General features: G+C 43.8%; 1 protein-coding gene across 3 annotated transcripts in view; it reads left to right on the top strand.

Annotated features, from left to right (window-relative positions):
• Positions 1-14,988, top strand: part of LOC118777469 (rab GTPase-activating protein 1) — a 111,342-nt gene that overhangs the window by 45,489 nt on the left and 50,865 nt on the right. For all 3 annotated transcript variants that reach the window (XM_036528405.1, XM_036528404.1, XM_036528403.1), the window contains 8 exons: positions 342-499; positions 2,063-2,173; positions 2,676-2,742; positions 2,828-2,930; positions 3,228-3,397; positions 3,579-3,747; positions 3,861-3,954; positions 12,272-12,422. In XM_036528405.1, the coding sequence (XP_036384298.1) occupies positions 342-499; positions 2,063-2,173; positions 2,676-2,742; positions 2,828-2,930; positions 3,228-3,397; positions 3,579-3,747; positions 3,861-3,954; positions 12,272-12,422 (1,023 nt within the window). The remainder of the gene's footprint in view (positions 1-341; positions 500-2,062; positions 2,174-2,675; positions 2,743-2,827; positions 2,931-3,227; positions 3,398-3,578; positions 3,748-3,860; positions 3,955-12,271; positions 12,423-14,988) is intronic.

Raw genomic sequence — 14,988 nt, 5'->3', positions numbered from 1 at the left:
GATGCGTAAGGGCTCAGAGCCGTGCACTCTCAGCGTGCGGGGGCTGAGTCGGCCCCATTAAGGACGAGCAAAACCTGGCCAAACACACAGATTACGCCCTCACCGTCATCAGGGACACTCCCTTCAGTTTATTTACCATCAGAATAAACCAGTTTCCTAGAACAATACACACCAGGGTGCAATTCAGCAGTTTGCATGACATAAGAGGATGTTTATTGGGATAGCGTATTCCAGCTCTGTGCTTATGCAGCCCAGCAGAACCACTGTTTGGGTCTACGCTGTGACCTTCTCCCCGGGATATCGGGAGCCACACGTTGACCCCTTGTGTTTTCCTGCTGCAGGTCAGCCGGATACTGTACAGCTTTGCGACCGCCTTCCGGCGGTCAGCCAACAAGACCCCTCTGGCGGCCCAGCCCCCTCCCCTGACGCCTGATAGTGATGTCTTCACCTTCACCGTCTGTCTGGAGATCAAGGAGGATGATGGGAAGGGCACCTTCAGGTGAGTCACCGGGCCAGGTGAGAGTGCGTTGGTTTGTTTCATCAATCCATAGGAGAAATCCTCCCAAGCCACTAAATTTAGACAGCATGTAAATACTTGGGATGTCGAATTAGTGATCTTCCTGCTCTGCAGTTCATCTTGGCCAGGTGTAGCTTCAGGTCTTTCCTGTTTTGTAAATTAACTTTCTCAGATTTATGGCTTGTGGCCATTTTCGGAACCCTTGGAGGGAATATGCCCTTTATTATACAAGAAAGTGATAAAAATAGCAGGAAGCCACTCTTCTTGGATGTGAAAACACGTGCTTGCTCTAATTTATCATTTTGCACATCTCTCTCCTCTGCTTTTATCCACAAAGAGGGTTATTTAGGCTTCCAGTGAGTGTGAAAGCAGCTAGGATAATGCAGCAGAGGAGGCCACTGACCCCAGAACAGCCTCCTCCTCGCGTTAGCACAGTCGCCCCGGCCAGCTGAGGGCCTGATCAGGTCTTCTCGTTTGTACTGAGAGACCTGTGTCTAATCTCCAGCCAGCCGTTCCCTCCGCCACCCCACCCTACCCTGTGCCCTGCTTGTCTTTCAACCAAAGAACCAAAGTGCACGTTTCCCTTTCTTTACCAATTCTGAATTGTTTAGAAAACAAAACGGATGTATGTTTAGAGCCTTCAGAGCCTCAGAACAAACCGGGCTGATTGGAATCATGGTCTCCATTTTTGCAGAGTATAACAGGAAGTGCAGTGGCGGTGTTGAGTGGAGGTAATCGTGCTGGAGCAAAAAAATATCAGCTTTGGTTATGGGACGGGGCACCGCTGTTGTGTCTTTGCACAAACGACTTGCTCTTCCAGCAAAAACACAGCTGTGTGTGAACACCAGGATGCGCGTGACTGCCTGGATAAGATGTCCCCATCAGTGCTTTTGTTTCACACCATAATTTGGGGAAATGGACATTCTGACCCTGTAAGGACGGGTCCTGATTGTCCCACGCATAAGTGTGGTATTTGTGCTACATTATAGTCAAATGTGTTCTCTTTTTTGATGAAGTATAGAAGGGAAACATCTTAACACCACCTACGTATCTTAATAGTCACTTCAAGCACAGTTGTTGGGAGCCTGTGCGTTAGAAAGCGTTGTCACAGTGTATGTGTTAGAAAGCATTATCACAAGCGTTGACACTGTTGTTGGGAGCCTGTGTGCTGTGCCGTGGCTGTCCCTGAGAGTTCAGGCCGAACTCGAGCCCGTGGGCTGCAACATATGATGTGATGCCATATGAGGTCATCGCAGGGCTCTCATTTGCATTTCCTAACCATGAGCAAGTTTATGTTATTCCTTCAAAGAAAGTCCATTGTGTGTAATTGTATTTATTTAAGTATGCATCGAAGGCCTAGGGGGCAATTTATGGCTATGAGGAAGGGAGTTATGATGGTCCATCCATAGTCCATTGAATATATGTCTTTGTTAAAATGCCCTGTTACTGTGGTGTGAACACTGTACGTTTGTGTGGAGGAACCTATAACCGAATATAACCCCCCCCCCCCCCACCCCACCCCATTCTCTTGTTTTCTTGTAACAGTGCCGTATCAAAAGACAAAGACAAGCAGAGCTTCAAGCTGCGCCCTGGGATGGACAAGAAGATTGTCATTTATGTCCAACAGACATCCAATAAAGAGCTGGCCATCGAGAGGTAATGCAGGCTTGTTTTATATTTCTATGTCCAGACACCGGGGAGACATTTCAGCTGTTTAACAGCCATCTATTCATATCACAGCTTAACTCGATTGTAAATGACAAAGAGTAGGAGCTGTTGTGTATCACATCAGCAGGATGGCTGACCCACTGGTCTGCCATATGTTTGGCTTTTTCTGAGAAACTGTGCCTCATATAATGAACATGAATTAAAGTAAAAACTGCTTTCAAATGCCTTATTGATGTGTGTGTGGCCAGTGTGTTTTCCTTTGGTAGAAACTCCCTTTATGTAATTTATTGGCTCTTTGTGTCACGTAGTCACTCTGCAGTGTTGTTTGGATTGACAGCTACTGTATTCCTGAATTGAGTTGTGTCAGCTCATTAACAGATTCTATGTCAGCCTGCTCTCCATGTGAGGGTGCTCTAGGCTGTTTCACACAGTGGTTCACATTCTGTGTATAGAGCTTTCCGCATCAAGTGTGCTCTCTCTTGTGCTCCAGGTGCTTTGGTCTGTTGCTGAGCCCAGGTAGAGATGTGAAGAATAGTGACATGCACCTGTTGGACCTGGTGAGTGGTCAGCTGTGCTCAACACCCCCTGTCCCCCGTCCCCGCTGCAGCCCAGTGCTTATAAGTCTGCCTGCTCTTTCTGCAGGAGTCAATGGGGAAAAGCTCAGATGGGAAGTCCTACATCATCACAGGGAGCTGGAATCCCAACACGCCTCAGTTCCAGGCTGTCAATGAGGAGACGCCCAAAGGTACGGTAGGCAGCTTGTAACTGGGATGTGGCTAACCATCTCATAGCCTGGAGTGGGGTAGACCAAAACTGGATGGTCTGCCATCCTGTCATGTGATTTGGTTGCGTTGGCCTGATTTCCTTTCTTGTGATGTTGTCATGTTGGTATGACTTCCTGCAACGTCATGGCATTGTTGGTCTGAATTCCTGTCATGTGATGGGATTGTGCTTGTCTAATTTCCTTTTTTCTGATGGGGTTGTGTTAGTCTGATTTCTTAATTTGTGCCAAGAAAGTGTTCATGTGAGTTTCCTTGTCTAGATAAGTTCATGTACATGACAACAGCCGTGGACTTGGTCATCACGGAAGTGGAGGAGCCGGTGCGGTTTCTGCTGGAAACACGGGTACGAGTGTGCTCGCCCAACGAGAGGCTCTTCTGGCCCTTCAGCAAGCGCAGCTACACGGAGACCTTCTACCTGAAACTCAAGCAGGTGAGAGAGCCCCTTCCTTTAGCTTACACAGGTGAGAGAGCCCCCACCAGTAACTGCTTCATGGTGCTTGTGCACTAAAAACTAGTGCAGTAAAAATATACTTGGCTAGAGTGAGATCCTGTCATGTGATGAGCTGGAACATGGCTTGTCTCGTCCCCTGTCGCTTTGGCTTTGCCGCCAGATGGAGAGGAAGGACCGAAAGAGTAACACGGACACGCTGTATGAGGTGGTGAGCCTGGAGAGTGAGACAGAGAGGGAGAAGAAGAAGACCACAGCCAGCCCCAGCATCCCGCAGTCAGCTTCCCACGGCTCCATGGTGCCCTCACCCCCCGAGGACGACGACGAGGAAGGTGGGCTTCGAGACCCTGGCCTCTGAATATCTGTTCTCCCACATCCCACAGTGTTTGTCTGTATGTTCGTTTGTTTGTCTGTCTCACCACTGTCCCTTCCTCTCTTCCCTCAGACAATGACGAGCCACTGCTGAGCGGCTCAGGGGATGTGTCCAAGGAATGTGCCGAGAAGATCCTGGAGACCTGGGGGGACCTGCTGTCCAAGTGGTGAGTGGAGAGGCCCAATCTCCTGTGTTCCACACTGCCTAGGGTCCCCACCCTTTCAACACTGATGTGTGTGTTGGGAATATTTATTACTTTTACATTTCATTTATTATACAATTTAGGACTGTTTATACTACGGTTTATAACTTCTACACTATTGCAGTTTAAACATTCTGAATTCAGAACAAAATCAGTTTTTTATATTTCTTACAATTTTTGAAATTTAATTTAACTTTTATTCTAAAAATTCTCTTGTGTGACTTATTTGGGAAGCAAAGCTTAAAAGTTGCTGTGCCACTGAGACGAACACTTTGAGGCCTGTGGGAATGGTTACTGAAATGTACAAATTGCACAGGAGACTATTGTGAGGTACGCCATATGAGAAAGGGCTATGAAAACCAAGTGCACTTTTCATATCGTAGGCATTGTCTTTTCCATAGTGTTTGGCAGCAGTGTAGCATAGTGGTTAAGGAGCAGGACTCGTGACCAAAAGGTTGCTGGTTTGATTCCCTGCCGGGGCACTGCTGTTGTACCCACTTAACCCCAAATTTCCTCAGTAAATATCCAGCTGTATAAATGGATAACTTTGTAACTGATGTAAGTTGCTCTGGGTAAGAGCACCTGCTAAATGCCAATAATGTAATGTAATAATGTGTTTACAGCATTGACACTGTCTGAGCGGCTGACAGCACAGTAGTTAGATGGTTTGATGCCCCCTGCACTGAAGTGGAATAACCAGAGCATTTACCGCAAAATGCTGAATACAACTGACAACCTCATCCATGATTACCGCAACTGGGCTTTCTGGTCGCTTATTTTAGCCTCTTTTTGAAGGCCGCAACATTGCGGGAGTTATGATCTTTGAAGTCCTGTTTGTGTACTTGCGCTTTGAAGAAAGTCTTTAGTGGCAGTATCATCACATTCTTCACAGCCTTAATTTGGTTTTGTGCAGATTGTACCCCTTGGTAGCCAAGTCTTGATGATTGTTTGCAGCTGTTGGGAATTACACCGAAGCATTTGGTATTGGTTGCCAGGTTGTGGGTATCCCCTGCTAGTGTAACTCCCACCTCCTGAAGGAGTTTGAGGAACTCTGTGTTCTTTCATTGGCTTCTGGTATATTTTTCCTTTTCCCTGTTTTTATCTGTTTTAGTAGTTGCTAGTTATACATTTAAGCTTGTCGTCATAGAAACAACTAGGAGCATGGGGTGAGGCACAACCATTAGCTGTATATGAGTATTGCACAACCATATTGCCTCGCATATTGTACAGTATTATGTTTCTGTTGCGTATTTATATTGCACCAGGTAGATGTTGATGGACATGTACATATTGCACAGGAAGATGCTGATATGAACATATACATATACCTGTTGGACATATTGGTAAATGGTAGGGGAACCGTTTTGGTAGCATGTACTGTCCATTTTTCATTGGTTCAGCAGTTCTTCCTGCAGAAGGGGGAGGAGTTGTACAGTTTGATGGCCGCAGGAAGAAATGACTTCCTGTGGCGTTCCGTAGTGCGTCTCGATGGTCTCAGCCTGCAGCTGAAGGTGCTCTGATACGAGTGCAGTGTGGCATACAGGGGGGCGAGTGGCATTGTCCATAATCCTGTATAGTTTCTGCAGCATCTGCCTCTCCAAAACCTCCGCCAGAGACTCCAGTTCCAATCCCAGGACAGATGCAGCTTTCCTGATGAGCTCGTTGAGTCTACTGGCGTCAGCTGCCTTCACCCTGCCACCCTAGCACACTACAGTGTAAAAGATCACACTGGCCACCACCGAGTGGTAAAACATCTGCAGCATGGTTCTGCACACATTGAAGGATCTGAGCCTCCTGAGAAAATACAAGCACCTCTGACCCTTCCTGTACAGAGCAGCAGTGTTCTTAGTCCAGTCAAGTTTGTTGTCACTATGGACACCCAGGTATTTTTAATCCTCCACAATGGTATTTGTAATCCTCCACAATGTCCACCTCTGCACCATTTTTTGCTTGTTTTGCTTGTGTGTATATTTGTTGATTGTGTGTGTGCTTGCTTGTAAGTGTCTGTATGTGTGTGTTTGTGTGGGGTGTGTATATGTGTGTGTGTTTGTGTGTGTTTGTGTGTCTGCGCACAGATTTTGGCAGCGCAGAATAGGGTAGTGTTTCTGAATGCTGATGTGGATGGGGTGATGGTGACATTGAGCCGCTGCATTGACCTTCAGAGTAAAAGCCTGTAAGGAACTAAGGCATCCTGTCCATCCTTGCTGATACACAGAAATGGCAAAGTCCTTGAAGTGTAGCAGAGCCCTGTCTTTACCTTTTAAGGCAGAATAAAGAAACGCACAACATGGTTTCTCTTTCTCCCTCTCTGAGGACCATCAGTGTGTGTAAAAGCCTGCTTGCTCAAAGTCAGGATGGGAGAGCTGTTCTCTTCAGCGACGTCCACACCGAATCCAAACAGCCAAAAAGATATATTTTTAGCTGAAGCACACAGCCTTTGGAGGGTCAGCAATCATCTTGTCTTAAAATCAGAAATAAAGTTCTTGTCACTGCAAGGAAGTAGATGTCTGATTATGGGAGTGTGTCTTTGGCTGATACCTTTGCAGTGACCTGACAAGTTCAAACAGCAGATTTTCCTTATGGCTGCTCAGCCTACCACCTGTGATGCACTGCTAGATGCTAAAAAAAGTCTCCCACGATCATACAGCTGCAGTCTCTCACACATCTCATCAGATGTGATGTGGGCAGGCTGAGTCTGTCTCCTCTCTTTTGAGCAAGCCTGCATGTCCTGTTTCACACACAGCCACATGCTTGATGGAGCAGCAATGAGGTCCTCATCTAGGATCCCACATGCATGGGGTAGAGCCTCTGTGCCTCTCAAACAGAATCAAGAGGAATGTTCTTGCCTGAACACACACACACACACACACACACACACATACACATGCTCCTTGCTAACTGGAAAGCTCACTCATGTGAGGAAAATTAAACTGCCGATTGATATTTTTAATATGTCAAAGCAGAGGGGTAAACCAACAAGGATTTGGAAATCCACATAATGTTATTAAAATCATATTTCCATTTCAGCTCTGATGACCCACATGTTGCTCTAAATTAAAGCCTTTGGGTGAATTAAAAAGCTCAGAAAATATATTGAACTGTTGTATTTGATGGGTGAATACAAGTGAACCCACATATAGCGTTGTACCATTTAGCACAGTGGTGCATGCAAGAAAACCTCAGCTTTGGTCAAGTAAAGCTGTCAGGCCTTTGTTCCAATTCCCTGTGTTTTTTTGGCATTTCTTCACTCTAAGTCTCACTTAAGAGTGATTTTTGAGCTTAACCTACATTTACATCTGCAACTTGTTTCGTAACAGCTGGTTGTAAGGAGTTGCAGTGTGGGTTGTTGCATGTTCCTCTGACAGAGGGGCTGATTCCGGCATGCACTACTCTCTCATACTACTTTGTACCCACTTTCATACCCGCCAGACAGCGTTTGAGGATGGGACCTTACTGCATGCAACCCTAATCAGAAAGGGGAGGTTCTGACCCACATCTGAGAACACACAGCAGCTTAAGCAAAAGTTACTGTCATTGCCCTTAGCTGCTCTGTATCAGCTGACTAAGAGTGAGAGTGTTCATGTTTTTATTTAGCTACATATGACAACACAGACCTTAATGTACTATGAGTAGCAAATCATGATTAGATCTGGGAATAACACACTATGCCCTGGTATGTCTCAGCCTAAATATTTTCATAGCTGTTTAGTACTGTAGCATACTGTGCTCCCAGCTACCCCTGGCCTGCAGAAGGTTTTGCGGGTTGTAGACCCTTACTGAAACACACAGGCGCTGTGCGTATTATTCTGGGATAGACACACTTTAAGAGCCCTGTAAGTCAGATCTCGGGTTTAGGATCCACGGAGAGTTACTGGAGGGAGTGGGCTGATATTAGTCACACAAGACCTCTCTGGAAAAAAACATATTACCATGTAGTCTGTATAAAAAAAAAAGAACAAAAACGCCAGCTTAGCCTGAAATAACACACTTAGGGGAGGCTTGATATTTCCACAGTGAGTGTCTAATGGCCATGAGTAGATGGTGGTGAATACTCAGTGTATGTCCACACTTGTCCTTGGCGATGTTAATTCTCTGGACAACAATGTTTTGTCTGACTGTGTCCCCCTGCACCTCTCAAAGAGTCCTTTATGCCTCCTCTGTGCTCTGGGCCCATGTCTCTGTAATAAGGGCTCCTTCATTTCACCATAATTGAGTTTGCAAATTGGTTCTCCAGAAGACTATTAGAGAATGCCCACCCAATGTTCAGAAAGGGACTGTTTCCCTTTCTACCGATAAAACACTCCCAGTTCTCACAGCTTAATGATGATATTCTCTGCAGCGTATCCCCCTTTTTGAAAGAAGCCATACAAAGCTGGCTGCAATTCCAATTCCACCCTCCAGAAAACACAGAACAAATCTTACAACAAATCATATGGCTTAATTCTAATATTCTGATAGGGAGAAAGTTTATATTTCGGAAAAACTTGTTTGACACTGGTATTATTTTTATAAATGATATAGTAAATAAGCAAGGTAAACTTGCTTATTTAATCAAGAATTTAATCAACTGATTGCAGCCATACCACAAAAATGGAAAAGAATCATTGGTAAATCTCTAATCTCATTGGCAAATCTCTAATAAAATGGGTGAAAGTTATGTATAGCAACCTCACATGTAAAATTATAAATAATGGTCATATTTCATGTAATATTTCATTATCAAGAGGGGTAAAACAAGGTTGTCCTTTATCGCCGTACCTGTTTGAAATACTTGCATTAAAGATAAGATCAATAATAAAATCATAGGTTCAGAATTCCAGGGACTACATACAAAGGTTTCAATGTATGCTGATAATACCAGTTTCCTGTTGGCCCCCCAGTGTTCTTCCTTGCAAAGTCTAACACAAGACCTTGATTACTTCTCCAATTTGTCAGGTCTGAAGCCAAATTATGACAAATGTACAATACTTAGGATTGGGTCTCTGAAAGATACAGCATTCGCCTTACCATGTAATTTACCCATAAAATGGAAGGATGGATCCGTTGATATACTTGGTATTCACATTCCTGAAAATACAAGTAATCTCTCAGAAGTTAATTTCAATAACAAACTCATTAAAATAGACAAAATACTGCATCCATGGAGAGGGAAATATTTATGGCAAGATCACCTTGATTAATTCCTTAGTCGTATCTCAATTTCCGTATTTGTTTATGACATTACCTACCCCAAGTGAATCATTCTTCAAACTATATGAGCAAAAAATCTTCAAATTTATATGGAATGGTAAACCGGATAAAGTTAAACGTATGTATCTATACAATGAATATGGATCAGGTGGCCTAAAATTGTTAAATCTAAGGGCCTTGAACCTCTCACTTAAAGCGTCCTTGATTCCAAAAATTTTTTTAAACCCAAAATGGTTCTCCAGAAGACTATTAGAGAATGCCCACTCAATGTTCAGAAAGGGACTGTTTCCCTCCCTACAGAAAGAAAACCCCCGTTCTCACAGCTTAATGATGATATTCTCTGCAACGTATCCCCCTTTTTGAAAGAAACCATACAAAGCTGGCTGCAATTCCAATTCCACCCTCCAGAAAACACAGAACAAATCTTACAACAGATCTTATGGCTTAATTCCAATATCCTGATAGGGAGAGGGTTTATTTTTTGGAAAAACTTGTTTGACATTATTTTATTTTTGAGCATTATTTTTATAAATGATATAGTAAATAAGGAAGGTAAACTAATGTCCTATGAAGAGTTCACCAATATTTATGGTAAGGTTTGCCCTTTACAAAATTTTAATCAACTGATTGCAGCCATACCACAAAAATGGAAAAGAAGCATTGGTAAAGGAAGTGGCCAGGAGCTAGTCTGCCGACCACATATGAAAAAATTTAATTGGACTAAATAGAATATTATATCAGTTTCATCTAAAATCAAAAAATCTAATAGCTGCTCAATATAATATTTTACACTCTTGGGAGTATATGATAGACTGTCCGATTCCATGGAATCAGGTGTTTAATTTAATTTACAAAGCAACAATTGACTCATCTATAAGATTCTTTCAGTTTAAACTAATATATAAATTTGTGGCCACTAAAAAGATGCTTCATACTTGGGGAATTGAAGAGTCACCCTTGTGTAGATTCTGTCAAGAAGAGGTTGAGTCGGTAGATCATTTATTTTGGTACTGCCCCTTTGTGGCACTGTTCTGGACAGGGGTTCAGCGGTGGTTGTCTCCATACTGTAGTCAGTTTTCACTAGACTTGCCCACCGTGCTGTTGGGCGATCTAAGAAATGGCACCCAAATAATAGTTAACGTTATAATACTTTTGGGGGAAATCTTTATTTTTAAGTCAAAATCTGTGGAGGCCTTGAGGACAGAGAGATTCAAACTCTTTATAAAACATCACAGCACAATTGAGGGTTACATGGCACAAGAAAACAGTAGGCTAATTGTATATAAGGACAGATGGAAGGCACTGAGAGTGACAGTAGGCTGGGAATAAAGAATAACATAGACATATGTAGATATGTGTGAATATTGATATGTGATTTGGATAAATGTACTTACTGTAAAAAAAATATAATAGAATGAAATGTGTAAATTATTAGCACAAAATGGAAAAGGTGTCATGAGTGGATCGCATAGATAACCAAATATGTCAAGTAGCAAAGAAGTGAACAGCTACAGGAAATATGGTTGAGTTGTCCTTGTAAGGGGGGGGTTGGATAATGATGGTCTGTGAAGTGAAGGGGAGGGGACTAGGGCATAATGAAAGAAGGAAATCAAAAAAAATAATGATTAATGTATTTCTTTCCTTTTTTTGTTTCTCTTGTCCTTAAAATGTATGTTTTGTTTTGTTTTGTACAGATCTATATATAGATATAATAATAATAATAATAATAATAATAATAATAATAAAAAAGATAAGGGGAAAGAAAAATAATGGGGTGGGGGCGGTAACTACAGAAGAGGTTGGAATACTGACCATTGGTTTTTGGTGGAGGATAGGTGGAGGACATTCACTTGCTAGTGGTGAGACAAAAGACTGCTGATAAATATTGTATCTATTTTTTCTGTTGTCTTTATTTATTTTATTCTGTTATTATCCTTTTTTTCCTCTTTTTTGTGTCTTCACCTTCATCTGCTTGCTGTAATTCAGTAATTAAGCTTAATAAAGAGGTCCTCCAATGAAGGGGGGGGGGGGGGGGGGGGGAGGGGGGTTGGGCAAAAAGAAAAAAAATTAAATTAAATAATTGAGTTTGCAGACTTTCCTAGAATCTTTTTCTTGGCTTGTGGAGAGATTCCAGTGTGTAAAGAGCTTCCCACATACTGTAGTAATGTAGTACATTATCACTGCTTACTGCTGTGTTCTTTTTTAAACTGTTTTTAACAATTTCGAAAGTCCTCACATTATACTGTTCAAGTTGGGGTCGCAGTGTATCATAGTAATTAAGGAGCAGGACTCGTAAATATACAGCTGTATAAGTGACTAACAATGTAAGAAACTGTAACCGATGTAAGTCACTGTGGATAAGAGCATCTGCTAAATGCCAATAATGTAATGTAATGTAAGTTGCATAGGTCACAATGTTGTTGCTCTAGCACCATGCAGTTTTAAAAAACCAAAGCATTCATTACAATCTGGTTAACCTCAGTTGAATATGTACTTTCAGTCTAACCTGGATACATTTCATTTATAGTCAGGCTATGTGTGTAGCACTTGTAGATCAACAGACCTGTGAAAGACAGATCCTAGTGGCAGAATGTTATCAGATTCCCAAATCTGAGGAAATTGTCCTTTGATGATAGTTTTTCAGAATATAATCCAGCACAGACAGCTTCTCGCGACACCATAAAGTACTTGGTAGAACTGAGTGCTTATTTCTCTTCAGACCATTGATAGCTGTGTTATCACTGTGACAGAGGCAGCTTGGAACTTTTATCAAACAGTATTGTCAGTACACTGTGATCAGGGTTCCAGTTAGTCAAGCAGTCATCCTTGTCTGAAGAGAAGTCAGGTTGGATCTTGCCAGGCCCATCTGATCCTCTTATTTGTCAGATCGCACGCCACGCTCCCACTGCACCCCGACACCGGAATTGGCGGTGTGCATCCTGTTGTCATGGTAACGTGGCAGGGTGCCATGTTAATGTTGCGTTGTACGTTCTGTTACTGTGGCAATGCGGCGGTGTGTCCTATCACCATGGTAACATGGCGGCACGTGTCCTGTCGCCATGGTAATGCGGTGCCATATGTCTTTTTGCAGGCATCTGAACCTGGCTGTGCGGCCAAAGCAGCTGTCTGCACTGGTCCGCAGCGGTGTCCCGGAGGCCCTCAGGGGTGAGGTGTGGCAGCTCCTAGCTGGCTGCCATAACAACGACCACCAGGTGGAAGAGTATCGGACGCTCATCACAAAGGTATGTCCCTGCTTGTCAACTCCTGACCTCTAACCCTTGACTCCTGACCCCTGACCCCTGATGTGGGCTCTGATGAGCTCTGCTGTGATTGGACAGGGTTTCTGTGGTTCAGACCTGCTTGGCATTACTATGACAGATAGCTGTGATTATTCAGGACATCTGTGGGTACAGAACGGATTATAAAAATGTACATGCACTGGTTGACCTGGATTTCCAGGGACAGAGTGAGAAATGTTCATGTCTATATTTAATGGTTTCATTTGAGTAGCATCTATTTAATTGTAATTTATTGCCATCTTTAAAAAAGAATACTGACTGGAATGCTTTGGATCCCTTCCCAAAAGGGCAGAGTTTTTGTTGTGCTGCTTAAATTCGGCTTCTCTTTGGCCTTTGCCTTGATGTGTTTACACTCCAGCTCCGTGCGTCATGTGTTTTGTCCCATTCCGAGGAAGCCTGGGGGGCACTGGAGATTTAGGCCCCCTACCCAGCTGGTTTCAGAAGGCGTGGTCACTCTTGGGATACGATTTAGATTTCCCCATGGAGAAGCAAAGAAACCACCACGTGTCTCGCTTTTAGGGCGGTGTGGCTTTCTCCCTCGCTCCCTGTTCTGTTCCTTTGGTGAAGCCAGTGTGTAACCTGTCAGGTCTGAGGGGAGGGTAAATCCGGTTTTCAGAGATGTGTTGAGCGTGGTGAGCAAACGTGGCTTGTGACCAATGATGAATGATTTGTCTTTGCCTTTGTGTTTGCGTCCGTTAACAGTGACAGTCCCATATTGAGAAAGACTGGATAGACCCCGTTCTCCTCCTCGGCCTTTCCGCCTCCAATCCCTGAGAACACTGCTTTGTGTCTCCGTGGAGTCATCTGCACGGCTATCGTCAGCCACATCCTTCATTCCTCAGAGCTCAGCCCAGCCTCTCTCTGCCCTCTGCTCAGGGGCAAAATGTGCTGAGATACTTAATCAGAATCGGGCTATGCACTCCTTATCCTAACTCCAAAAATACAGCACAAAATAAGTACTGGTTCACATTCAGTGCGTGGGGGCAGAATCTGTTGATACCTCTCCCAGTAGATTCACCTGCCTCACCCCTACCCCCCTAGCTGCACCAGGCCTTTGTTTGCTCCTTCACATTCCCTTCAGAACATTGATAGCTGTGTTATCACTGTGACAGAGGCAGCTTGGAGCTGCCTCTTTCTCAGAGGCGCAGCAGTGTTGCTGTTCAGTCAGCGTGTCCTCTCTCTAGGAAAGCACTCGGCCTGATGGATATTTGAGAGGAGCGTTCAGGGTGAGCTTGTGGCTAGCACAGGCCAGTAGAAGCAGAGAGAGGGAGGGGAGCAGAAGCAGCTCCTTAAACAGCATTGGCAGCGATCCCTTGTGCTACTCACAGCTTCGGCCCGGGAGGGCAAAACCGCTTGTTAAACAGGCGAGCAGAACCCCCGAGATCGGTCTCTTCTGTCACATTACTTTAGCGTGGGCCTGCTTCCTCCATGTTCCTGTTCCCAGTGGCCACTGCACACAGTGCTTTCTGGGTGTGGTCACATGTCCGTTGATTCATCTAGACTTGGTGGACGAATGCCGAATCATTCCAAAGTCACGGTTTTATACGTTTGGGTGTTTGATGCTCTGCCGGGAGGCGTTGGCCTATCCCCAGATCTCTACTGTACTACTTGGCAAAATGGCCACCCTCTCTGCCTGCTTGGACTGTAATACCCTCCCTTTTGTGTCTACACACAGGCTAGTGAGCGGTACATGGAGGCTTAAACAAAAATCTTTTTCACTGTGCCATCAGCCAGAAGCAGATGGGCTCCCCCTCTGTGCTGGGTTCTACTCAAGGTTTCTTCTTGTTAATTATGGAGTTTTTCCTTGCCACTGTTGCCTTAGGCTTGTTCTCAGGGGGTCTCAGGCCTGGTAACAATGTAAAGCTGTTTTGTGACAACTTGTGTTGTAAAAAGGACTATGCAAATAAAATTGTATTGAATTGAATTGCATCAAGACCAGAATCAGTCCATTATAGGTTGCATCTTAATTCTGCATAGTTCTATTAGGTTCTACTTCATGGAACAGACAGTCAGATGAATCAGATAAAATTAGGTTTATTCCCCAGGAGCCAAAGATTCACACACAAACAGTGCCCAAACTAAGACTACCTAGGCTCAGATGCACACTCACATAAACACCCAAGTGTGATTAAGCCACACCTCAACAGTTGTTGATTGCATTTAGACAGAGTGACATGACAGTGAATTACAAGCGTTGATATGGTGATGACCCTTTGTTCTAAGACAGTTCCTATGGACCATTTGATGTGATTTGCATTGCTTTGGTGATGACTTTGATGTGATTTGCATTTCTTTGGTGATGACTTTGTTCCAGGACAGTTCCTGTGGGTCATTTGATGTAGACCAGACAGACCTTATAGCTCTGTATTTGCAATGGTTTGAGCAAGTAGATAAATGTGCACTAGATGGAAGGATAAGTCAATAATAAAATGAATAGAAGACTCAATAAGTACAGTAGAGATTAGAATGAAGATCCTAACAGTTCTGACAGAGATGCTTTCTGGATGTT

Source organism: Megalops cyprinoides, chromosome 5, assembly GCF_013368585.1.
Source record: "Megalops cyprinoides isolate fMegCyp1 chromosome 5, fMegCyp1.pri, whole genome shotgun sequence".
Taxonomy (NCBI): Eukaryota; Metazoa; Chordata; class Actinopteri; order Elopiformes; family Megalopidae; genus Megalops; species Megalops cyprinoides.
The sequence above is the reverse complement of the archived record's forward strand: the minus strand, read 5'-3'. Positions and strand labels throughout refer to the sequence as shown.